Raw genomic sequence first — 26,568 nt, 5'->3', positions numbered from 1 at the left:
ATCCACGGATCACACGCTTCCTGCCACTGGCTCTCTCCACCGGATGATATCGCTGCGTCTTGCCTCTTCCTTGTGACCCCCGCGGGCCGACTTCAAATGAGCTATATCCATTCTGTTTCTGCAGCACGCTGCTGGTTGGGCTACTAGTTAAGCTGGGGTTACCAGGCAGAAACCAACCCCCTCCCCCCCCCCCGGCAGCCAAAGTTATGCCATCTAAACAGATCCACTTCTTGCCCCTCCGCACAATTTATTCCATTTCTCTTCCTCGCAGGGAGGGCCAATGCAATGGGTAATGTTGATTTGCTGATACCCAAAGTTGAAACAAGTGTTCATTCTGCGTTGGCTGCGGGGAGGGTGTACAGAAATAAAAAATGGGACTAAAGTAATCATGCGCTGGATTCATAACAGTGTGGCTGAAATGGGGATTTTGGGATCATAGCAACAGGGAGGACAATGTCAAACTCTTGTTTACTTTTCAACACTTCACAGAGCTGGTATTTCGCAGGACTGCCGAGCATGCCATCATGTGCTGCTTTCCCCCACGCGTGCCAGAGCTGGTGTGATGCCTCGCTCCTTTCCTCTATGGGGGGTCGAGCGGCTCCCCACGGGGCCTCTCCCTTAAAAGTTAGAAAACAGAGTAGACCTGACCTCTGCATTTCCCCTCCTGGCAATCCTTTCTCAGAGTTATTTTAGTTTCTGTTCCATTATCAGGGAAAAGGAGCGCTGCTTCGCCCCTCTTGATGAGAAGCTGACAGCGAGCGAAGAAGAGATGAAGTTTCTAGGGCACGGGAAAATTCGCTGCAGCAAACAGAATACTTTTGCCGGTCTCAGCGCTTGGGAGATGACTTTGGGAGGGAAGGAAATGGGTGGACCTCTGGCCTGGCCTGGCCTTGTAAATCAGGCCTTTCCGCTGAGGGGAGATGAGAATTTGAACTGCATGGCTGAGCAAAATAATGGGCTATCTCACCATGTTCACACATGCCAATGCAGTTTAAAAGAGAAGAGGGAGCACAAAACATTTTGTGTTTCGTAGCTTCTGATGTTCCTTCACATTTCCCACACTGTTCCTGATCTGGGCTTTCCACTGTTGGCTTGATAAATCGAGATTATATTGGTTGTGGTGGGTTTTCCGGGCTGTATGGCTGTGGTCTGGTAGATCTTGTTCCTAATGTCTCACCTGCATCTGTGGCTGGCATCTTCAGAGGTGTATCACAGAGTGAAGTGAAGATGCCAGCCACAGATGCAGGCAAAATATTAGGAACAAAATCTATCAGGACACGGCCACACAGCCCGGAAAGCCCACACAAACTAGTTGAGTCCAGCCATGAAAGCCTTTGACAATACATCAGATTATATTGTTTATGTACGACTAGGGTTGCCTTATGCCCTTGGGGGTAGGGTTGCTCTCATCCTCACCAGCAATTCTGCAAGTGGTGGGAGGGGGGAAAAATTAAACCCACATCAGAAAAGGTGTGACATCACTTCCAGGGAAAACCCAGAAGCGACAGCAGGCTTTTCTAGGAATCGGCAGAAATTCTGTAGCAGAACCATAAGATTTCTGGCGATTCCTAGAGAGGACCCTGTGTGTGACCCCTTTAAACCATCTGCCTGGTGTCTCAGTGATAAAGGCGATATGTTGTTCTCATTTATTTTGCCCTCCCCAAGGGAATGGATAGATCTGAGGGGGATTCTACAGTGAACAGAAGCGTTTCCTCAGAGGTTTTGCAAAGTGGTGAATAGCCGTAGAGGAAATGCCGTTCCTCAGCTTGCTGTCCTGACTTGGCAAATTTTTCCAAGACTGATTATGCAGGTTGCTGTGCATAGCAACCAAGTTGGTGCTGTGATTCTTTCTCTAACTCTCTGGGAATCTTCTGTAATGTTGTCAGAGTTAACTCTCCGATGCAGAACCAAGGCAAGCTCACCCCATGCAATAGAAGTGTCCCAGTTTTCCTTTTACAAAGCCCGTCCGTGTGTGAGTGTGTAGTTTTGCGGGGTTTTCTTAAGCTCCCTGAAAAAGGAAGGGGTCTTTATGATTTGTACTACAAAGGAGGCAGAAAGGAACACGACAGGACTAAATGCAAGAGGAGGTCGAAATAAAACCAAAATAATGATTCTGGACGTTAACAGAAGAATAGAACTGGGCCTGCTGCCAGTGAATTTATTTAGATCATTTCTACCCCACGTTTTGTCTTTGGAGTTCACACATAGTTCTTTCCTCCTCCGTTTTATCTCAGCAACAGCCCTGCGAGATTGATTAGGCCAAAAGAAAGGGACCGGTCTGTGGAAGGTCTGCCCCTTTTCCTTGTTTATCTGTGGCTTGTAAATTACTACTGGGAAATTAACACAACTTTAAGGCGGACGATGAAGAAATTGACGTTGTTAAAGATTTTCCATTCCTTGGCTGCATCATCAACCAAATGGGCCTGCAATCGAGAAATCAGAAGGAGACGAAGATTGGAAGGGCAGCCGTGAAGGAGCTAGAAAAGATTCTTACAGCCCCATCCAAAGGGGTCAGCCAATCCTTTGGTGGCGGCAGCATAGGCCTATGCCAGTGGATTTGCCTGCCCATCCATCAGCAGGTGGCCGCCATGGCGTGCACCATGCTAGTGTCCTTGCACTCCCATTGCCTATGCTAGCATCCCCAAGAGTGTGCCTGGGACAGAGCTGACATTAGGAAACATCTCCTTCCTAAAAAATCCAGTGTGGTGTAGTGGTTAAGAGCAGATGGATTCTAATCTGGAGAACCGAGTTTGATTCCCCACTTCTCCACCTGAGTAGCAGAGACTTATCTGGTGAACCAGACGTGTTTCTGCATTCCTATATTCCTGCTGGGTGACGTTGGGCTAGTCACAGTTCTTGGGAATCTCTCTCAGCCCCACCTACCTCACAAGGTGTCTGTTGTGGGGAGAGGAGGGGAAAGGATCTTGTAGGCCACCTTGAGTCTCCTTACAGGAGAGAAAGGGGGGATATAAATCCAACTACTCTTTCTTCTTCTTCTTCTTCTTCTTCTTCTTCTTCTTCTTCTTCTTCTTCTTCTTCTTCTTCTTCTTCTTCTTCTTCTTCTTCTTCTTCTTCTTCTTCTTCTTCTTCTTCTTCTTCTTCTTGCCAGCACTTAAGAACATAAGAACTAGCCTGCTGGATCAGACCAGAGTCCATCTAGTCCAGCACTCTGCTACTCACAGTGGCCCACCAGGTGCCTTTGGGAGGTCACCTGCAGGTTGTGAAAGCAATGGCCTTCTGCTGCTGCTGCTCCTGAGCACCTGGTCTGCTAAGGCATTTGCAATCTGAGATCAAGGAGGATCAAGATTGGTAGCCATAGATCGGCTTCTCCTCCATAAATCTGTCCAAGCTCTTTTTAAAGCTATCCAGGTTAGTAGCCATCACCACCTCCTGTGGCAGCATATTCCAATCACACGTTGCGTGAAGAAATGTTTCCTTTTATTCGTCCTTCCCCCTCAGCATTTTCAATGAATGCCCTTTCCTTTCTTTCCGCCACCCGCAGCCTGAAGAGGAGGTGCCTCTGCTGATCAGAGTCCAGAAGACTATGCAACCTGGCCTGACTCAACAGATCCCTTGCCCCCCACGCCAGCGTTGCCCTCAGAGTTAAGGCGCCCAGATTTCCCAGCATCCTTCCCTTGCTTCATGCCCTGCATTGCCACGCTGATGCCAGCACAGTAGAAATTTCCGTCTGAAAGCGGAGCCCTCCGGCAGAGAACAAGCCAAGACAGATTTTGGCTGACTAATAGCATTTGTAGATCTATTTTATGTGCACGTTGAGCCAAGGACCACTCAAACTGTGCGAGACAAGAGCTTTTTTCCTTTTTCCCCCTTTCGCCTGCAGGAGACGAGGCATAATCCACGGCTGAAACGGGAGTGCCGTATGCAGTCGGTTAGGTCGGTGACGTGCCTCCGTGGTTTTCCCCTCTCGGCCGCCGCTAGGGGCAGGAACTGAGAGCTGATGGACCGCTGGTCTGATCGCGGATGACACAGGGCAGAATGGGAGATGTGACGGGTCGTGGCTCTGATGCAGAATGGCAGCTCTCGTTGCCCTGAACTGTGAGCCGAGGATATCGGGCGTGGGATTCCTAAATCATTTGAGAACAATTGGCTGGAGACGAGGTCACGAACGAACCCGATGCAGCGCTTGGGTCGTACAACAGCCTGATTAAATTCTTCTCCCGAGGGGGGGAAAGAATAACCTGGTGGGTTTCTTAGTCAGGCTTCCTGTTCTCTTCGACATCATTTCCCAGGCTTTTGGGGGCAGATAAAAGGAGGGACCAAATATTTTCAAAATGGGAAGACTGGGTGTCATTTGCATGCTTCCAATATATCTTCATAAGGGCTGGAAACTTGGTTCTTTTCATAACAGAACTTGGGATAGGAAGCCAATTTCTGCCCCTGATCCCCCCCCCCATTCTGTGCTGCTTCTGTGCTTGCCTAGAACCAGAATCCGTGGAAGTAGGGTGGATGCTGGCAACATGTCCGAAATCTTCCAAGCTCACAGGGCAAACGTTTTGATGTGACATCTCTCTATATCTCTGTCTATTATATTTTTATCTTACCCTTCCTTAAGGGAGCTCTGGGTGGCATACACTGATTTCCCATTCTTCGTTTTTATTCTCACAACAACCCTGCTGTTTACATGCCAGGGGAGCCGCGTGGGTACTTTTTGTGATATGTATAGGTGTGTGTTGGCTCTTTGCTCTGTCACGTGCACAGGCGTGGTGTCCTTCATGCTATCTCCCATGCTCCCAAGCAGCTGCAGCATGCACGGTCACATCTCTGGAGGGTGGAACTTTGCCGCTGCGGTAAACCTGCCACAAGGGCCGCTTGATGACATATGCTACAGACCCTGCACCAGCTTTATCCAACCCTGAGAGCGCCTGCCCCACTCTGCAAGTGCTGAGATAATATCCCGTTAGTTTCTCAACAGGAAGCAGCAGCGGAACAGGAGGATTGTCTTTCACAGTCTCTCTACCTGTCAGCCAGCGGTGAAACATCCCAATTCTTTCTTTCCCCCTTTAGAAGAAAAAGAAGAGTTTGGATTTGTACCTCACCTTTCTCTCCTGTAAGGAGACTCAAGGTGGCTTACAAGCTCCTTTCCCTTCTTCTCCCTACCGCAGACACCTTGTGAGGCAGGTGGGGCTGAGAGAGTCCCAAAGAACTGTGACTAGCCCAAGGTCACCCAGCAGGAATGTAGGAGTGCAGAAATGCATCTGGTTCACCAGATAAGCCTCCGCCACTCTTGGAGGAGTGCAGAGTTTCTCCAGATTGGAATTCACCTGCTCTTAACCACTACACCATGCTGGCATTGGTGGGGCTACGAAGTAGGCAAGAGAGGCAGCCAGCATAGCCATGGGAGAGGAGAGAAGGGGGAAGAAGCTGGATGAACTGGTGGCCATGGTTGGAGAGAATGGAGTGAGTCCGTGGCCACACCCAGCCAGGGGCACAGAGAGGGCTGCAGCCAGCCCTGGTTCGTTACTGCAGCCTAAGTTTTGGAATTGGACAACAGTCATTGGCACAGGAGGCTTTTGGTGGTGTGGGAGGGGGGTTGTAGTTCAATCTTCTGGCTGAGCATCAGTGCCTGTTTGTCTCTTGATGGCCCCCCAGATCTGCTCTTTTCCCTCCCACTGCATACAGAGTTGTATTTTCTGGTTTCGGAGGGAGAGAACCAAGAAATAATGAGAGCCGTCAAATAATACCAGCGCCGCCTCTACAAGCCCATCTTGATCAGGTTTGCCAGAGATGGAAAGGTCAGTTTGGATGAGCCCGTTCCCCAGTGTTGCATCTCTCACATTGGAAGGGAGCGGACCTGATCGCCATTTCTTCCCTTCCTCCAAATTGCGGGCTTCTCTGGCAGGCAGCGCTGAATTTTTCAGGGATGGCAGGCTGGTTTAATGAGCAGGTCAGCCCTCTTGAGAAGGTTGGGGGTCACCAGATCCTTCCGCAGGTCAGCCTTGGGGTGGGCTGGCCCTCCCCTGACCCCGAGGGCTGAGCATTTTGTCACAAAACAGTGAGGAGCTTGCGGTGAGAAGAAAACCCGAGATGAAAAATATCGGAAGGGTTCACCGGGCGAAGGAGGTGGGTGGAATCAGATTAGTAAACTAAGAATATCTGGGGTTGAGACATAGCAGTCTCTAGCATTTTCCCAGCCCAAACTCAGCAAACCATCTGGGCATTACATCTGCAGATTCTCCTGCCTCCCTTTCGTATCTTTTATTGTTCTGGGATTTCACTCTGTCCAGCACCCCCTTCTTAATTCTGGATGAACTAGGTGCATTCCTAAAGTTATTCCAGAATTTAAGCATGTGTATTATGCTATGGCCTTTAGACCTGCTTCTGGGCCTCTTCTATCTGTGCCTGCCTCCACCATATGCACATTTGCGCTGCTAAATCTCTGCAGAGAAGGAGTTTTGACATGACTATATATGTGACAGCACCTAGATTCTTTTTTGGGACGCTGTTTTCCTGTCGGCAAAATTCTGTGCAGAAGGAATTTTGATGTGACTGGGTGAGCAATTCTATCACGAGTTCTTTTTCGGGGCAGGTTTTAGAAATGCAGGTGGCACATTGTGGGCATAGAGACTCGGCAAAACGCTTGCCGCGTTTTAAATACAGTTTTCTGGAGCAAAGAGGAATGATTCCCTCCGTGTTCCGGGGCTTGCTTTCTTGAGCTTCAATCCCAGACTTTGCAGCTGTTTGCTCCGCGGTGGAACGATCCTATTTCACATCCATTAACCTCCCGAGAAAAGCCTTCCAAGGGTCTATCGAAAGCTTGGCAGTGATTAGCCGAGAGGAACGTGCCGTTTACCAACAGGCGGCCTGCTAGTCGGGGGAATTTACTGTCAGAAGGCTCAGCCGAGGCGGGGCACACAGATGGGGAATATGCAGTTAACAGTTGTAAGGAACAGTGGGGGGAAGAAAGCCCCAAATTGGTTAAAGAAGAAGAAGAGTTTGGATTTATATCCCTCCTTTCTCTCCTGTAAGGAGACACCTTTTCCTCCCCGCCATCACAAACGTCCTGTGAGGTGGGCAGGGCTGAGAGAGCTCCGAAGAACTGTGACTAGCCCAAGGTCACCCAGTTGGCATGTGTTGGAGTGCACAAGCTAATCTTGTTCACCAGATAAGCCTCCACAGCTGAAGTGGCAGAGCAGAGAATCAAACCCAGTTCTCCAGATTAGAGTGCACCTGCTCTTAACCACTACACCACGCTGGCTCTCCTTAAAGGCCTTAAAAGGAGTTCCTATAATGCTGAAAGAGCTGAACGAAGCAAAAAGCGGCAATCGGTCAAAGGGCTCACCTGCTTCACTCTCTTGCCCACCCCCCTCACTCACTCACCTGCCTGTCTGCTCGCCCCTCACCCATTTGGAGAAAAGGGCACAATTTGTGTGTGTGTACAATTTCAGTACTTGGCCCCCGGGCACCATTTCCTGCTGGTACTCCACTGCTATCTGGTGCAATATTCTGTTTTCAATTGTGGACTGCTTGAGAAGTGTTGAAATACACTATTGAATCAAATCACCCTTCCCTAGTATTCAGGGGTATACAGCCCCTGAAAATGGAGGTTCCCTTTCGCTGGCATGACCAGTAGCTACAATGAGGTTGCATCTTCCAGGAACCCATATATCTAATTCTAACTGTGCCACTATCTGCAGATACTTAAATCCACAAATTGGAGTCACACCTACCTCAAACATCTTCAGACTTGGGGATATTCCCCAAGTAAGCTTCTTGTGTTTTATCCTTACAACATTCCTGCAAGGTAGCATAGGCTGAGAGAGTATGACTGGTCCCAAGACAGCCAGTGAACTTCCTGCCCAACTAATGGGAAAGGCTGCCCTTTTGAAGAAGAGTTTCTGCATGGTGCCTGAAAAGGAGCAAAGGATATTCCCCAAGTAGGCAGAGAAATCTGAAAACTTAAGGGGGTGGTGATAAATGGAGGGTATGAAACTCCCAGTCTGCTCAGGGCCTTACGAGTCAAGACTAAAACCTTGAACATGATCCAGAATTTGAATTTGACTAACAACCAATGCAGCTGGCATAAGATGGGGGAACTAATTCCCTCTGAAAGGCAGGTGCAGATTGTATGTTACACTGGAGTTCTGTGGATTGAAACTCCCAATGTGAAATTTGGGTTGTCTGAGAAGGTACGCTGATACAGATTTGGTTAACCAGGGCAGGGTGGGGTAATTTCTTCTCCCATGCTGTTGCCCTGATTTAAAATAAGTCCCATGGGCTATTTTAATCGCTTGAGGTTTTTGAAAGAGACAGTCAGAATACAATATCTGTCACTGGTTCATAGGCTGCTGACAGCCTCCGGGAGAATATAAAAGCAGCCTAAAGGGTGATAAAAACCAGAGCATAAAAAGAAGGCATAAAAGCGGATTAGAACAGCAGCGAAAGCAGATAATTCAAACTAGCATAATAAATGGAACTTTTAAATAGATAGAACTCCGTGCAAACATTCAGAGAAAATCTATCTTTCTGGCCTCTTTCATTCCGACCCTTGCTCGAAGAAGAGGAGGAGGAGTTGGATTTGTACCCCAATTTTCTCTACCAAAAGGAGTCTCAAAATGGCTGACAATGGCATTCCTTTCCACTCTCCACAGCGGATGCCTTGTGAGGTAGGTAGGACTCAGAGAGTTCTGAGAGAACTATGACTAGTCCAAGGTCACCCAGCAGATTTTGTATCATGGAGTGGGGAAACAAACCCCAGTCACCACCTCTCTTAACCACTACACCGCACTGACTCTCTAGGGGAACTCGAGAGCATATGCATGCATCCCACTTCCTGTGTTTTATCCTTACAACATTCCTGCAAGGTAGCATAGGCTGAGAGAGTATGACTGGTCCAAAGACAGCCAGTGAACTTCCTGCCCAACTAATGGGAAAGGCTGCCCTTTTTAAGAAGAGTTTCTGCATGGTGCCTGAAAAGGAGCAAACTAAATGTCAGATGGATGCATTTAAGCTGATATTTATATCGCATGTGTATCCTCAGTGTGGACACAAAATAGCTTACAGCATTGTTAACACTGCTTCTGTTTTATCCTCACAACAACCTATGAAATAAGTTCAGCGGAGAGATGTATACTTTCCCAAGAATAGCTAGTGAACTTCCATGGCAGTGTGGGGATTCAAACCTGGGTCTCAGAGGTCCTAATCCGACACTCAAATTACTATACCACATTGATTGCCTATGCTTGGGAAGCTTTTCACATATGAGGTATTACTACAGTGTGGGGGGAGCATATAGTAGGGTCATGAGGATATCTCAATTTTTTTCACAATACCCCCATTCCCCCACCATCTTGAATACTGATATTAGCCACCCTGAGCCCAATCTCGGTCAATAAAGGGGCAGGATAAAACAATGAATGAATGAATGAATGAATGAATGAATGAATGAATGAATGAATGAATGAATGAATGAATGAATGAATGAATGAATGAATGTGCCAGTCCTTTCAGCTATGCAAATGAAAAGGCTTTGCTCCATTCAGACGCTCTTGGTAATGTACAAAATTGCCAAGCTATTTCCCTGACTCATTCCCCAAGTTCACTGTCTTCTCATTCTTTAGAGGTTCCCAAAAGAATGCAGAAAACAAGGAGGATTCCAAGAGCCCTTCTTTGCTACAAGTCTCCCCTTCTTCTGAGCTGCAAGCTTATCAAACTCCAACTGGACTGGGTTAAGGGTCCCTCCCCTGTCGTAGACAAGGATTCATCTGGCCAAATCCCCCTTTTCTGATCTAATCTTCACTGTTACTTCTGCATGCCCTTTTCTAAGCCTGATTACAGTCTTTTCTAAGCCTGTTTGAGGACGCTTGATGAACAGGCCTAATGGAAGCCGCGTTTGAGACATAAAGTCTGCTGTAATTTTTTAGAGGCTCCGGAAAGAAGGCTCCTTTGATGGGCATAGGAAATAGCTCGGGATTGCTGTTTTCTGACAATTTTCATAGGCTGTAATTCGGGGGGAGGGAGTCTCACAGTCCCATATGTCCTTCCTCATTAGCTACAGCTGTACCACGAACGGGAAATTAACAAACCTCATGACACTGTCACCTAATAGCGTTCTGATGAATGCAACCACCCAGCGTCCTTTCAAAATAATTACAAGCTATCAGGGTTGGGTGCTTGTCGGGAGCTGGGAAAAAAAAGTCTCTCCAATGTGTGGGGCAGCTATCAGTCTCCAGAAAAGTGATAATTGGGTCTCCTTGAATTATGATCATGGTAGACTACAAGGCCGCGTAGAGACGCTCGTTGTTCTAAATGCTTGCTAATGCGGGGAGGATGAAATGGAGCTGGCCCCTTTTAAAAGCGCTCGCTCTCCGCAGGGGTCTTTCAAACGTCTTTCGCCAACCCCATGAACCAGCCGAGAAATCACGGCACCGGGAAGGATGAAAAGGCCTCCGGGTCTTTTTGTGCACATTTGCGCGCAAAGCGGTGCTACCCATGTGTCTCGGCACGATGCATAAATGATCTGGAGCGTGGTCCTGCAGCGAAAAGCCGGTACTGACAGATCAAGTCATTCAGAGATAAGGTTGCCAACTTCTACGTAGTTACACCGTATAAAAACAAAAGGGAGGTGCAACAGAAGGCACACACATGAAGAAGAAGAGGAAGAGTTTGGGTTTATATCCCCCCTTTCTGTCCTGTAAGAAGACTCAAAGGGGCTTACAATCTCCTTTCCCTTCCCCCCCCCCCAACAACCACCCTGTGAGGTGAGTGGGGCTGAGAGAGCTCCGAAGAACTGTGAGTAAACCAAGGTCACCCAGCTGGCATGTGTTGGAGTGCACATGCTAATCTGGTTCACCAGATAAACCTCCACATCTCAGGTGGCAGAGCGGGGAATAAAATCCAGTTCTCCAGATTAGAGTGCACCTGCTCTTAACTACTACACCAGTCAGCTATCAACGTTCAGTGCTGAATAACTCAAAAGAAACTTTACTTGACGATGCTCACATCTTAACAATCTAATTAAGCCTAGACACAACTCACATCTTAACAATCTCATAGAAACTCTTATCTCCAAGTGATAACAGTGCCAAGATAAACGATCCGGCAGGATTGTGTGCTTCCTTATTGTCAGGCAGGTGATGTTTATGAAGAGCCTGTTATGTTTACGAGGAGTAAATGAGAGCTTCGTAGGCCCCTTGAGTGTCAAGTAAAGGTTCTCTAGTTATTCAGGACTGAGGGCTGACAGCCAATTAACGCAAGGTGGTTTATGTGTGTGGAACCCCCCGGAGTTGGCTGAAAATCTTCTGCTAGGACAAATGATTTCTAAGCGACAGAGATTAGTTCACCTGGAGAACTGGCCACTTAGGAAGGTGGACTCTATGGCATAATACCCCCTTGAAGTCCCTCCCCTTCCCAAACCCCGCCCTCTTCTTCAGGCTCCACCCCTCACTCTCCAGGTATTTCTCAACCAAAGGCCGGCAATCCTACTCAGAGGACTTAAATAGAAGCCGCTCATCAGGCAGTCCGAAGAATGCTTTCTTGGGAGAAAGGTCCATTTCAGCTGGATTCTGAATAGATCATCTTCGGAGCCTACTTTCAGGGGCCCAAACTTGTCGCCAGGATTTGTGGTCCTTACTGATCCAAATGTTAGATAGCTACAGAGAATCGACTGTGCTCTTGTTATTGCGTTGTGACTGAGACAGCTGCTCATATTTTCTCTCCTCTGTTTTCTCACAACAACCCTATGAGGTAGGCCAGGCTGAGCGTTTGTGAGGCATCTAAATCAACGGTCCCTGTAACTGTGCTAGGGAACTGCGCAGAAATTCTTTACGTCTGCTTAGAAGTGAGCTGCCTGCAGGAGCTCCCCCTGCCGCAGCTGCCTGAGCTGCTCGGCACCAATACAGTGTCTGCTCAGCCGCATGGCTTACAGGGAAACTTGACCCAGGGTCATCTAGCAAACTTCCATGGTAGAAGATTTCAACGTGGGTCTCTCAGGATCCTGTTCCTCCACAATCTCTACTAGGCCACACTAGCTTGTAGCATTTCTTCTCCCTGAGGCAAGTCAACTTGTGCTGTTGGTTTTATCTTACTGTCGATTTTTATCGTCCACTTTTAGTGGCTTTAACTTTGGTTCCAGTTGAACTTTGTGCTTCAGATTGCAGCTGTTTATAATTGGGGTTCAGGGTGCGGCCGCCTGTTTCCATAGACGGTTGATTTTAGATTATGTTGTCAGGGTTTTTTAAATGTTCTTTTTTCTTCTGATGTAGCCTGCCGCAAGGTTTTGTTTGTGGGTTGTTGTTTTTTTTAATAACAAGGTATAGGTTCTCTAAATTAACGCTTCCGTATATGTCCTTGAACTTTACAATTCAATTTATGCTGTTGGTTTTATCTTACTGTTGATTTTTATCAACCACTTTTAGCGGCTTTGACTTTGGTTTTGTTTGAACTTTCTACCGCTGGCTGTGGGTGTTTATAATTGGGATTCAAGGTGCCGCAGGCTCCTTCTGTAGACAGTTCATTTTAGATGTGTTTTAAGGAGTTTTTTATGTTCTTTTTTCTCTGATGTAGGCTGCCTTAAGGGTTGTTTTTTAAATAACAAGGTACGTTCTCTAAATAAATAGATTCATATATATCTATTGAACTTTACTGACTTTCTTTACTGTTCTCAGTTCTGCAACCCCAAAGGTGGATCTTTGATTCCTTCAGAAGTCTGTATAAACCCTTTCCAGATCAGTCAATGCCATCTCTTTGGCCAGCGAGCCAGGTGTTGACTACCTTGGCCCTTTCGTGATTCTGGGCTGCTGTTAGTCTTTTGTATTTAAATGTTTGACCAGAAACCAGAATTTATAACAACATAGAACCTGCAAATATCAACAGTATAGGTACCTATCAGGAATTATTTACAGCCCTGAGCCCTTCAGGGGAGAGTGAGGCATAAATCTAACATATGAATGAATGAATGAATGAATGAATGAATGAATGAATGAATGAATGAATGAACAGTAGCTCATAAAAGACATTTAGAGAAATTCCTTCCGTACCTTTATCATTCCAGATCCTTATAAACATTGCCCAGTGTTCTGTAAATTAATTTGAGAAGTCAGAAAAGTTCCAGAGGGTCTTTTGATGGTAAGTTAACTTAGTAAGCAACAAATAAAGAAAACCTAATTAAACCAATTATGTTTAGCTAGGAAAGGACTGGGTCTCTTCACTCTAGCTGTGTTCTAATCTAGATGTTGATTGACCTGGCCACTGCAGTTTGAAATGCATCATTTTTAAACTTGGGTAACTGGACGGGCATATTATGAATTTCCTGTTCCGCTCTTCTACGTGTTTTTTGTACAGAGCTGTAGGAATTAGCACTCGATTTAAACAGAATACTGGCTGGAGCTAAAGCCCCTTCCGGGGGGACGTGACACACATGTGGGCATTCTCATCCAAAGTTGTTTTGCTGCCCTAGTTTTCTCCATGCAAACATAAAGCCCCAATGGAAAGTTCTTTCCTTCTGCCCGCATCATAATTAAATTCTGCCCGAGTTTGAGCCATGAGTGATATTAATTCTGGATTCTGGAAAAGAGGCCATCCAACTCTCTGAAACTAAATGGCTTGTAAATCCAGACCTCTGTCGGATCCACGCAGGAGCAGTTTTTGCTGGTCACTGGAAGGCAGTTTCCCACGCCTCCGTCGACTCTTTGGCAGCTGAGTTCAGATGGTAAAGGGGTAGCCGGGGGCCAAGAGGCAAGAACGCTGCTGGCCTATAAAACCCTTCATATCCTTTAACAGGCAGTTGAACTTCTCCGTCTGCACCAGCGCTCCATGTCGGGTAAAACTGAAACTCAAATACCTCTTCCTTATGAGGAGAGGCTGCAGCGTTTGGGACTCTTTAGTTTGGAGAGGAGACATCTGAGGGGGATATGATTGAAGTCTATAAAATTATGCATGGGGTAGAAAATGTTGACAGAGAGAAGTTTTTCTCTCTCACAATACTAGAACCAGGGGGCATCCATTGAAAATGCTGGGGGGGGGGGGAGAATTAGGACTAATAAAAGGAAACACTTCTTCATGCAACGTGTGATTGGTGTTTGGAATATGCTGCCACAGGAGGTGGTGATGGCCACTGACCTGGATAGCTTTAAAGAGGGCTTGGACAGATTTATGGAGGAGAAGTCAATCTATGGTTACCAATCTTGATCCTCCTTGATCTCAGATTGCAAATGCCTTAGCAGACCAAGTGCTTGGGAGCAGCAGCAGCAGCAGAAGGCCATTGCTTTCACCTCCTGCCTGTGAGCTCCCAATGGCACCTGGTGGGCCACTGCGAGTAGCAGAGTGCTGGACTAGATGGACTCTGGTCTGATCCAGCAGGCTAGTTCTTATGTTCTTATGTTCTCAGTTTTCCCAAGACAGAAGTGAGCTCAAGGATTGACAGAAACAGAACCACCAAACGGTCACTGAGTTGTGGCCCTCGAGAGAAAGCATCAAACCCGAGCAACTGAAAAGAGGGGAAGCATCCGAAGGTGTGTGCGGACATTCAGTTTTTCATACCAAAGTGAAATGAGAGGGCAGAATTGCAACAAGCCCAAAAACGGCAAGCAGGTCACAAGGGCCCTTGGACTGAATTCGGCCTGCTAGTGGCAAGGAACAAACCAAGCAGAATTGCAATAATTGATGTCAAGTCACAGCCTGTGCATTTATTGCCGTTGGAATGTTCCCTTTAATGCGCGCTGCTGTTGTGGCTGAAAGAGTTCACGTTTCAAGGAATAAACACTTGAGTTTCCACACATAGAATAGAGGAGAAAGGCTTTGCAGATCAAAAAATGACATCTCCGGCGGGGCTCTAGCCCTGGCGTGTCTGCCTTGAGGAACTAAGCCACGTGCCGTTAGCAACAAAGGGTCGGGGCCTGGATAGCAGTGGCGTTGCCTGCTTGTGCCACATCTGCTGAGGCTAAAGGGGGGGAAAAGTCAGCAATCCAATGCCAGGGCAGTCCAATGCCAGATCAGTTCTCTTGTGCTATGGATGGCTCTAACAGCTGAGGCGATGCCAGCAGAAGCAGAGACCAGCTGCTGGAAGCCAGCTGAGAGTTGCTGGGTTATTTGGCTGACATAATCCCCTAAAACAGAGAAAGGAAGCTTGGTCTGTTACCACCACCACCTCGCCCCATTTGGCAACAGTGTCAGCAGTGCCAACCTTTCTCTGGAGCACTTTTGTTCTTATGCCACTGTTCCAGTTTCTGGCCAGCGTGTGCCTTTCTCCCTACGGTGGACCAAAGAAACAGCTTGGGAGGTGGGGGAGCGGCTGTGGCAGGGGGAGCAGTAACATTTCCTACTCAGTGATGGTTGCTCTGAGCATAGAGTTGCCAATGTTCAGGTGGGGAGATCCCCATAATCACAACTGATTTCCAGTCTACATGGGCTGTGTACCACTTTTTTGAAACTTGGGTCTATTTTATCCCGGTTTCTCCCTCCACACGGTTGCGCGTTTCTTTCCAGGAGCCGAGTTAGGACCAGGAGGTAAGACTCCAGTTCGTTCCGCATGAGCACAGGTCTTTTGTGTTTGCACCACAAGTACATCCTCACATGTGCAAGATCTGGTGTTCTGATTGGATGTTGTTTTGAGGTGGGAAAAATAAACCGGTTCTGCTCCCGTAGTGTTTGCACAGCAGCGGGGTCAGCTTGGGGTATTTGAAAAGAATCACCAATGTGGCGATTTTTGAAAATCCCAGGGTAAAGGAAATATCACAGGGCAACACCAGGTCAGGCCCACTTTAGCACCGGGAACCATGCGGAATTCTCGGCTGCACAGGGATATTTTTCTTGCTCAACCCAGGATATTTTGACCATGCGGAAACGACCACGAATAACTTGTTTATCTAGTTGTAACAATAATATATATTTATTGTCAGTTTTTTGCCAATTAGAAACAGAGGAAAACTTAACCGTATAAAATAAGTTGCAGTAAAGTTAAGACAAAGCAGGGAATTTACAAATTTACAGGGTTAATTAGGTGAAGATACAGTGAGTCGTTGGGCCTTAAAGTCTTATCGTACACTTGTTTGCAACCTGGATCATAATTGGGGAATTATCTCCTATAAGAAACTTTTAAATATTGATTTAGTATCTGTTTGTTTGAGACACTCCTGCGGGAAACGACTGCTTTGGAAGGTGGACTGTACAACACTAGACCTTACTGAGGACCCCTCCCCTCCGTAAAGTCTTTCCCCCCTCCCAGATCCACCTTCAAGTCTCCATGAATTTCCAAACGCAGAGCTGGCAACCCTATTGGAGTGGGTGGCAAGCTTGTAAGCCCTGTCTGCTGCTTTGCTAGCCCTTAATTTGCTGTCTTATTGGCGCTAATTGTTCTCAGGGCGTTTGGCTGTGCTGAGAAGCTAACAGAAGGTGGCCTGATCCAAGTTCTTCCTGATGTTTAAGTGGAATCTCTTTTCCTGCACCTTGAATCTATTACTCCATGTCCTAGTCTCTGAGGCAGCAGAAAAACAAGCTTGCTCCCTCTTCAACACGGCATCCCTTCAAATATTTAAACATGGCTATCATCTCCCCCCTTAACCTTTGCTTCTTGAATTAGTCACTCTCTTTCTCTGCCTGATCTACCTCACAGGGCTGTTGTAAGGTTAAATGAGAAAGGAAAAACCATGTGTGCACCATTCTGAGCTCTTTAGAAGAAGGATTTACATATGTAAATGTGCGTGCGTGCGTGCGTGCGTGCGTGCGTGCGTGCGTGCGTGCGTGCGTGCGTGCGTGCGTGCGTGCGTGCGTGCGTGCGTGTGTGTGTGTGAGAGAGGGGATGGTTTTAGGATGTTTTCTAACATTATTCATTCATTTATATTTCAATGGGATTCCAAAGATGCTCTCTGGACAGAGTGTTCTACCAGACAGGGGCCAGGACTAAAAAGGCCCTGGCCTTGGTTGAGACAAGCAGACTTCCCTTGGACCAGGGATCACCAAGAGATGTTGATGCTGATGCTGCTGTTATATTTATTTATTTAATTTGCATGCCACCCTTCCTCTCACAGACTCAGGGCAGCTTCTGGCATATTACAAACAACATAAACATGGGGGGGGGGGAGATTGAAAATGTTTTACAAACATTCTGCAAACATTTTAGGTGACTTGGGCGGAAAGGGCCGCTGACTCTAGTATGTTCTGTCTCAGTATAAGGCAGTTTCATATGACCTTGATATTGTTTCTGCTGTGCCCGATGACCTTGCTACTGACACCTATCCACCCCCCCCTCCCTCGAGTGTAGACTCTTCGCTGGAAAGCCAGCATGGTGTAGTGGTTAAGAACAGGTGCACTCTAATTTGAAGAACTGGATTTTTCTGCTCTGCCACTTGAGCTGTGGAGGCTTGTCTGGTGAATCAGATTAGCTTTGGAGCTCTCTCAGCCCCACCCTCCTCAAAGAGTGTTTGTTGCAGGGGGGGAAGGGAAAGGAGATTGTAAGCCCCTTTAAGTCTCCTTACAAGAGAGAGAGGGGCGATATAAATCCAACTCTTCTTCTTCTGTTCTGCTTTACCTGCCTTATGTCTTGGTGGATACACCCTTCCTCCAGCTGTCCGGGCCCTGCGGGACCTGGGTGAGTTCCGCAGGGCCTGTAAGACCGTGTTGTTCCACCGGGCCTTTGGAGTGTCCAGCTGCTAATATGGTGCCCCCTCACCGCTCTATGCCTGGGGCGGTTACATCAGGGAGGTAGGTTTTAAATTGGGCCAGACGCCTTCTATTTATTTATTTATTACGTATTATAGTATTCGCTGTTTTTATGAGTTTTAAGTTATTTTATGATGGGGCCTATGTATTTATAATTGTATGATTGCTCCTGTTGTTCACCGCCCGGAGCCCCCCGGGGATCGGGCGGTATATAAATTGAAAAAATAAAATAATAAAATAAAAATAAAAAAAAACATTTTAGATATCCCCACCCAGCAAAGGAAAACATTTTTTGAAAATGTTGCACACATATGCATCGTTGTAAAAGGGTTTTCAGATAAAACGTTTCCTGGCTGAAAGCAAAAAAATGTTTTCAGAACATAAGGGGGGGAACAATGCGGAATTCTACGGAGGAAACGTTTATTTCCTGCCTCAACATTTTTTAAAAGGTTTGTGTGGAAAGGATCAGCATTGTCTTCTCAGACTGGCGGCCGCTCTCCAGGGTACTAGGTGGCAGTTTTTCACGTCACCTACTTCCCGATCCTTTGAACTGGAGACCTTGAACTAGGAAGGTCTGGGTGCAAAGGACATGCTCTACTATGGAGTTACAGCCCTTCCCCACAGCTATGGAGGAGAGGGCCAAGTGTAGGAGGTAAAGCAAATCCAAGAAGGAGCATAGGCATCATGAGTTCAAAACAGGCAGAAATAAAGAAGTAGATACCTGGATAATAAGCATCCGATGCAGAGAGGAAATAAAAATACCTCCTGTGCCCTTGGCAAAGGAGCAGCGTTGCAATTCTGTGGGGCAGGAATGCAACCGAGAGCCTTTTCCTACTGCAGTAGCAGCATCCGTAATCTGCAGAGGACGGATGTCTCAGAGGCAGATGGGTTTACGTCTCAGCAAACTCCAGGTGGCGCTGACAAACAAACAGCAACCCTTCCATCAAGCGATCAAAGGTGGCCAGCAGGTGGCAAAAGCCTTATTTATTACAAGGAAGCGGGGAAAACAAAGCCCCTCATTCCACACATGGACTGTGCAACATTGTGTGGAAACTTACAGAGTCCTCTTTAATCCCCAAAATTTCTTCCAAGGAGAAGAAGAGTTTGAAGAAGGGTTTGGATTTATACCCCACCTTTCTCACCTGCAATGAGACTCAAGGTGGCTTGCAAGCTCCTTTCCCTTCCTCTCCTCTCAACAGACACCTTGTGAGGTAGGTGGGGCTGAGAGAGTTCAGAGAGAACTGTGACTAGCCCAAAGGGATTTGGAGGAAGGGAAATTGGGGACAGATTTCTCTAGACTCTGACTTTCCACAGAGTTTGTCCTCTGACTTTGCCACTTCTTCTAGGGAAACTGATCTGTGTATTCTGGAGGTCAGTTGTAATTCTGAGACAACTCCAGGCCCTACCTGGAGGCTGGCAACCCTATAACTAGGTCAGTCCTTTAAAATAACCGTGTGTGTCTCAAGTTCTGTCAGGTCACTTCCGAATCATGGCGACCTTTGGCCCCTTCCGCACTTGTGAAATAATGCATTTTCAATCCACTTTCACAATTGTTTGCATGTGGATGATGTTGTTCCGCACAGTAAAATTTAACTGCAAAGTACATTGAAAGAAGGTTCAAGACTACAGGATAGCTGACAGACTAACAACCCTTCTTCATAAAAAAGTGTGTTGAATCCTACTTCAAAATCCTTGCTATCCTTGCTAAGATATTTATATAGTTCTGATCCTCATAATAGAGCACTAATACTGGGAATGTAGAATATACTTTTTAACACAGAGATATATGACGACTTCCTTCCTTGCTCTTTGATTCCTTTCGCCTCTGTTACATATCATATAGTTATAATGTTATGGATAGTTGTAATATTATATAGGCCCCTTTCGCACACACAAAATAATGCGTTTTCAAACCACTTTCACAACTGTTTGCAAGTGGATTTTGCCATTCCGCACAGCTTCAAAGAGCATTGAAAGCAGTTTGAAAGTGCATTATTCTGCATGTGCGGAATGAGCCCTAGTTGCGATGTTATAACATTGCAATTTATATATCAAAGTTAACGATTAGGTAGATTCTAAATAATAATTGTTAATACACATAGTCTATATCACTTGTAACAGGTGATATGTATCATGATGTCTTCTATGTACTTCTTAAAGTCATGATGGTCTATTTTAGGAGGAGAATTACAGTATTTTATTATATCTCAACGAATATATAGCTTTTACAAACAGAATAAAAAATATAATGATTTTTAAAAGTGGATTGAAAGTGCTTTATTCTGCATGTGTGGAAGGGGCCTATGAACTAACGTCTTCCAAAACATCCTGTTCAGATCTTGCAAACTGAAGGCTGTGACTCTATAGAGTCCATCCACCCCATACTGGGTCTCTATCTTTTCCTGCCTCCTTCAACCTTTCCTGGCATCATTGACTTTTTCAGCGTCAGTTTAAAATAACTATAGGTATGCTTTACCTAAGGAGCAGCAGTGGCGTAGGAGGTTAAGAGCTCATGTATCTAATCTGGAGGAACCAGGTTTGAGTCCCAGCTCTGCCACCTGAGCTGTGGAGGCTTATCTGGGGAATTCAGATTAGCCTGTACACTCCCACACACGCCAGCTGGGTGACCTTGGGCTAGTCACAGCTTCTCGGAGCTCTCTCAGCCCCACCCACCTCACAGGGTGTTTGTTGTGAGGGGGAAAGGGCAAGGAGATTGTAAGCCCCTTTGAGTCTCTTGCAGGAGAGAAAGGGGGGATATAAATCCAAACTCTTCTTCTTCTTCTTCTTTAATTCCACCCTTGTTCCTGAAAACCCAGAGGGCAGGGAAGGAAAACAGAGGGCACCCTGAACTACATTTTTATAAGGCATCGTCCCTAAAAAGCAGCATGGGCACAGTGGCTTGCCAAAGGGCAGATCCCAGAAAGGAGAAGAGCAGAGAGCAGGACCCCCTGTTTTGAGCGTTTAAATTGAACTGCTGTGACCTGCAGCTCCGCAGAGCTCCTTGGCCCGCCTCCCTGGGGTGAAATCACCTTGGCAAACCCAGCAACCTGCAGCAGGTTCAGGTTCCAAGTCGGGCAGGTAGAACAGAGCGGCACTTCCTGCTTCGATGGGGAGGAGTCGAGAGGGAAGAGGAGAGCAAGCAGAGAGGCCGACAGAGGCACGGCAGAGGTGACAGGAAGCAGCTTCCTCGGGAGCAGAGCCTGCCTCTCTCCCACATCCTCCAAGAATGAAATCGGACAGCGAGGAGAACAAACCTGGTAGGTCCCCCTCTGCTGCATCAAAAGGTCTAGGGTTTAGCTACAGGGAGAACATTTGCAAACCTTCCAGCTTCAGTCTGCGTGCCAGGAGCAGAGTTTCTCAGGCCTGGCCTTTTGTTTGGCTCCTTGTTCGGAACCGAATGGAGCTGAAACAAACCTGCTAAATGCCTCTCCTCCAAAGGGTGCGCATGTGAGAGTGCATCAAAGCAAAGAACCAGAACCCACAAGACGTTTGGGAGGTTGGTGTAGGCAGGTGTTGTGTGTGCGTAAGTTTTTGCCCTTTAACTCTGGCGAAGGGTTTTGCTGAGTGTTTGGGAAGCGGAAGAAACTCCAGCTGAGTAAGAAAAGTCAAAGTGTGGAGCTGAAAGGATGCAGTCAGTTTTCCTTCTGTTTAGGGGAGTAAAGAGAAAATGGATCTCTGGCCACAACCTCCGAAACATTCGCCTTCAGGTAGCTGCTGTAGTGGCGTTGCTACCATGCCGATTCCTAAACACTAATGGTTTGGTACAATTTGACATGCTGGGAATGTTTGCTGTATGTATGAAATAATTCTTGAAGGATCTTTACTTCCTCCACTGCATTAGTTGCAATAAGCCTGGGGGTTATTTTTTTGTTTCCTTGTTAAATTTTCTATGCATTTCCAGAAGGAAGTTCTTAAGGAATTAATCAGTTGTTGTTATGACGCTGACGGGTTTCAAGAATTGACTCAGGACAGGGGAGCAGCTTCATGTTGTTGTTTTGGATAGACAAAAGGGGAAATGCTCTTAATTTGTTTAGTTACGTGCCCTTCTCCCCAGCTAGCCCAAAGTGGCTTACAGAGTATTCCTTTTCCCCATTTTAGTTTCACAACAACCTTGCGAGGTAAGTTAGATCGAGAGCATGTGAATGGCCTGAGGTCACCTGGCAGAGCAGAGATTCGAACCTGGGGCTCCCAGTTCATAATCCAACGCTTTTAACACCCGTGTCACACTGGCTGTTGAAAATAAACTGGGAAGTGTGAGGGGGTTACATCTGTGTGAGATTTGAGTGTGAAAAACCACAGGTCAGGTCAACTGACATTTACTACACACACTCACCTTGGCAACATCACCAGTACTTTGGACTTCTATGGCTTTGTAGCTAGGCCAATCCATTTCACCAGATAAGCCTCTGCCAGGTGGAGGAGTGGGGAATCAAACCTGGTTCTCCAGATTAGAATCCACCTGCTCTTAGCCACTACACCACGCTGGCTTTCAATGGGGAGACGCATCCTAAGATTTTTAATGATGATAAGAAGAGTCCATAGGCCTATACTTCTGTTGCCATTGAGAAAGGAAACCGTGGCGTGTCCAGAAACGAGGCAGCTGTGTTTGCTGCTCATGCGCACAAGAAGGTTTCCATCTGGGTCCATGTACATGTGAACGAGCTGGCAGACAGTTTCTTGGGTGCTTCTCACCTTCCTGTGAACCAGATGTGTTTCCGCACTCCTACATTCCTGCTGGGTGATCTTGGGATGGTCACAGTTCTCTTGGAACTCTCTCAGCCCCGTCTGTTGTGGGGAGAGGAAGGAAAAAGGAGCTTGTAAGCCACCTTGAGTCTCCTTACAGGAGAGAAAGGTAGGGGAGAAATCCAAACTCCTCTTCTTCTTCCAGTTTAAAACTGATACCGTGGCTTGTAGGCAAAATGTGTAACTGGGCGTTGTGAATGTTCTGGGCTGTGTGGCCATGGTCTGCTAGTTTTTGGTCCTAATGTTTTGTCCGGATCTATGACTCTTCAGAGGCATGTCATGGTAAGATAGGTTTCTCTCTGTATCACAGTGTGGAGATGGAGAGAAACACACTGTGCCATGGAGAGAAAAGATCTTACCATGACATGCCTCTGAAGACGTCAAAGATAGGTGCAGGCAAAACGTTAGGAGCAAGAGCTGCCAGACCACAGCCACAAAGCCTGGAGAACCTACAACACCTAGTTGATTCAGGCCATGAAAACCTTCCACAAAATGTTGACCTCCTGTTGTTCCCCAGTCCTGCTATTATCAGACTGGTCTCAAACTTTTTCAGCCCTGGCTCCTACCTGGTAGACCACTCTGCCACCTAACTTCAGGGCCCTACGGGATTTGATGCAATTCCGCAGGGCCTGTAAGGCAAAGTTGTTCCACCAGGCTGTTGGCAGAGGCCCAAACCCAAAACCTTTCTTCTTAATTGCATTGTTGCCGGCCCTAAATCCTTAATCCCCTAGTTCCTCTCTATGGCATCTGTGGCCAGTCTATTTTAACTGCGATTTATAGTTGATTTTAAAATTTTAAATGTATTTTACCTAGATTTTTAGACTGGAATTTAATTATTGCACTAATGTAAATTGTTTATTTAATTGAATTTTGTATGTGAACTATTATTGTAAGCCGCTCTGAGCCCTTGTGGAGAGGGTGGCATAGAAATTGAATTAAATAAATACATAAACATGTGTTTAAATTGTGTTAGAGGAGGAATATTGGAGGACTGATGCTTTGATGTTGGGGGGGGGGGGGCGGACATTCCTGCCAGTGTAAGGAGGGGTGAGAAATAGATACATTCGGCGTCATGCAGAACTGTTAGCAGGTATGGCGATTTTTTATTTACCCAGCATGCAAAGTGTGTGATTGTGAACTGCTAGTTTACTCCAAAAGTGTTTACCCCACCAAGAACCCAAAACACCTTGCAGTGTGCTAAAAAAAAGGCAAAATTCAAAAGGCACGCTAAGATCACACATACCAAAACATGAATCAAAGCTATTGTTGCATTCATTCTCTCAAGAGAATAATAGTCCCATTTTACAGGTGGGAAAGCAGAGACTGAAAGGGAATGACTTGCTCAAGGCCACCCAGGATTTAGACGTACATTTCTGGACCCAGTAGAGCCAACTGGCCTTTGGACCTCCCAGGCAGAACTGCACGCTAGCCAAGGCTTATCTGTATGGTGAGAATAAAATGCTAATATCAGCAGTCTCTCTGGATGGATAGAAACCTAACTGTGCGGATCTCAGTTACTTAATCAGACTTGCAAATATTCCTTTGCGTGGACTGAATAAAAGCCCTTGGGCCACCAGTGGCTTGAATCGTACGTAACATTCTGCAGCAACTTCAACGGCCATAGTGTTTCATCTTGACTCTGTTGTTGTAATCCTTACCGCAACACACCTATAAGGTAGGCAGGCATTATCGCTAGATTCGTGTTGCAGACTGTGTGTGGTCTGAGAAAGAGTGGTCCCCAAGTGAGTCGAAGGGAAGGGCAAGATTTGGACCGGGGAACCCACTCGCCTTTATTCGTCACATGCCTTGAAAATCGTATGGGGTCACTATTAGTCAGCTACACTTGACAGCGCTTTGCACCCCCCAGAAAGAACAACCCTGCTACAGCCTAGTAGAAATCAAGTGCAGTTTTTCTTTCCTTAGGGGTAAGAAGGGATGTGCAGTTTATTTGAATGAAACACACTGAAAACGGGAAGGAGAGGGGCAAATAATATCCCTTTTGCTCCAACCTCTTCACATCTTCCAAGGGAAGTTATAATTTAACTTAGAAATAGTGGACTCTGCTCTCTGCGGAGGTGTGGCTAGACAGTAAATTTGGGGGGAAACACGCACCTTTGGGCAAGTGGGCATAAATCCTGCATTATCCTTTTGGGATAGGTGAGCATTTTGTGGGTTTGTGTTTGGGCGGGCAGGGTGTTTGTTATAATCAGGAGTAAGGTTTCTCCAGAATTTAATAGTAGCTCCGAAATGGATCGTTTTAAGCCCAGTAATAGTTCCTTCAAACCATGCTTAGAAATAATAACAATCTGCCTTGAATGCATTCCTAATATCTCAGTAATCATCACCAGAGCCCTGTAGGGTAGATCAGTATTACCTTGATATTGCTGATAGGCTGTCTGTAGTTTCTTTCGGTAGGAAGCCTTGTTAAAAATGGTCTTAGTCACCAGTCTCCAGGGTGAACCCTCCTTCAAGGTCTCTCACAGATGAATTAAATTTATCTGTGCATCTGCTTTCTAATGTACAAGCATGTAAAAATGCCTAGGCAGAAACTTTTTAATGGACTGTGTGTCACGTAACCCCCTTTGTCCTACGGTGTTTGGTCTGCAGTTGGATTCCAAATAGCATATTTGCAGGCCTGTTTTGAAGCAAGTACCACCTTGGCTTTTAAAACCATGTGGGGCCAACTGTGGCAAGATAAATGAACACAGGAAGGAGAGAAGATCCTTCCGTTATTGGCCAGTAATCCTTCATATGTGGAAAGGGAAGCTCTGTTTTCTTTGGTGAAATATTTGGCGCATACAGGACCATTTCTTCCGTATTAAGGGAGCACAAGTTGGCTGTATCAGAAAGCTCAGAGCCTCACAGAGCTCATATGTGCAGCTGCGTTTGAAGTCGAGAAGCACACCTATAGCAATTGTTGGTTAGATTAGATCTCATCTTCTCTTGAAATTAGTTGCAAACTTGGGTCACTGCTATTATATCCATCATTTTCTTCCCCTCCAGACTGATTAGGGTCTTTAGGCAGAGGAGGACAGAGAGATAAAGAGGATGAATGTTATCCGATTGTGTGTTGTGCCGCACGAGCTGTGAGTGTGAGCCAGCCAAGATCTTCCCAGGATGAGCCACTAAGCTGCTCTCTGGCTATTTCGCTGTATCTTCTATCGCTTATCTCCTCCTGGCTTCGTGCAAATAAGTGATTTTGCCAGCATCCCATCTTTTGCCAAAAATCTGATTAAAAACAGAGGCTGCACCTTACTTGGGTTCAATGGCGTATCTAGGGAAAATGTAGCGCAGTGCAAAATCTGAGCCCCCCCCCCCCCCCCCTGTATGGGTGGCCACCCTCCCGCACTAGTGTATGGAGAATGAAGTCAGTGTATGGACGTGGGGGAAGGAGGAGGGGCATGTCAGCCCCCCACATGACTAAATGGCCACAGCCCAGGGACATTTGACCCCATCTGTCCCCCTGGTTGGTACGCCCCTGCTGTACCCAGCATAATTTTCTTGGGTAGTCAAAGAGAGATCCCTCTTTCTTTTATCATCAGCAAAAAAAGCTGGTAGTATCCAACCCAAAATCTTTCCCAACACTTGTGAGTTGGACCACCACCTGGGTTAGGAATCCCTGAGCAGCTTCAGAGACCTATGAATATTAGCTTAACTAATATTTGTTTGGCAGTTCCTGATGATGAGATATTTATTTAGAAAATTTATATGCTGCCTCTCTAGAGAACCTCTTTGAGGCAGCTCTCAAAGTAAAACATGACAAAAGTCATAAGACAGAACCGGACAGGTCCAGTTTAGCACTCGTAAACCCAGTGGTCCATCAGAATTTCCAGATTTTAGATCACCTGCAAAGCACTGTCCTGCTGTCATGTGACATCAGAGCCATGTGATAGGAAGAGGAGGAGCCAGAATTCCTCAACCTACTTTGTGTGAAAATGGAATCCTCTCCACCTTGCTGAACACCCTCCAGCTGTTAGTCTCAGTGCATGTGCAAAGAGAGGCACAGATCTCATGGCAATCTTGTTCTCTGCTCTTGTGCGGCCATAGAGGGGCTCATGACCCATCGAATGGGGCACTGATCCAGGGTGGAAGACCATGGGGGTCAGCAAGAAACTTAGCAGAAAGATGGTGTGCAGTTGTGATAAACAAGTACAAACCATGGAGCTGACAGCTAACCCCATAAGATAGACCATCATTGTTTTCAAGAGTTGA

The 26,568-nt window shown here is 46.5% G+C and overlaps 1 protein-coding gene across 5 annotated transcripts in view; it reads left to right on the top strand.

The window, feature by feature from the left end:
* KAZN (kazrin, periplakin interacting protein) overlaps positions 1-26,568 on the top strand; it is a 301,595-nt gene that overhangs the window by 204,023 nt on the left and 71,004 nt on the right. Inside the window, exon 1 of one of the 5 annotated variants that reach the window (XM_048518985.1) lies at positions 20,774-20,870. The exons of the other annotated variants lie outside the window; for them this stretch is intronic. Coding sequence (XP_048374942.1) covers positions 20,840-20,870 — 31 coding nt within the window. The 5' untranslated portion in view covers positions 20,774-20,839. Of the gene's footprint in view, positions 1-20,773; positions 20,871-26,568 lie in introns of those variants that run through there. 5 annotated transcript variants of the gene reach the window in all.

Source organism: Sphaerodactylus townsendi, linkage group LG16, assembly GCF_021028975.2.
Source record: "Sphaerodactylus townsendi isolate TG3544 linkage group LG16, MPM_Stown_v2.3, whole genome shotgun sequence".
NCBI lineage: Eukaryota > Metazoa > Chordata > Lepidosauria > Squamata > Sphaerodactylidae > Sphaerodactylus > Sphaerodactylus townsendi.
This window is presented reverse-complemented; position numbering and strand designations above follow the sequence as displayed.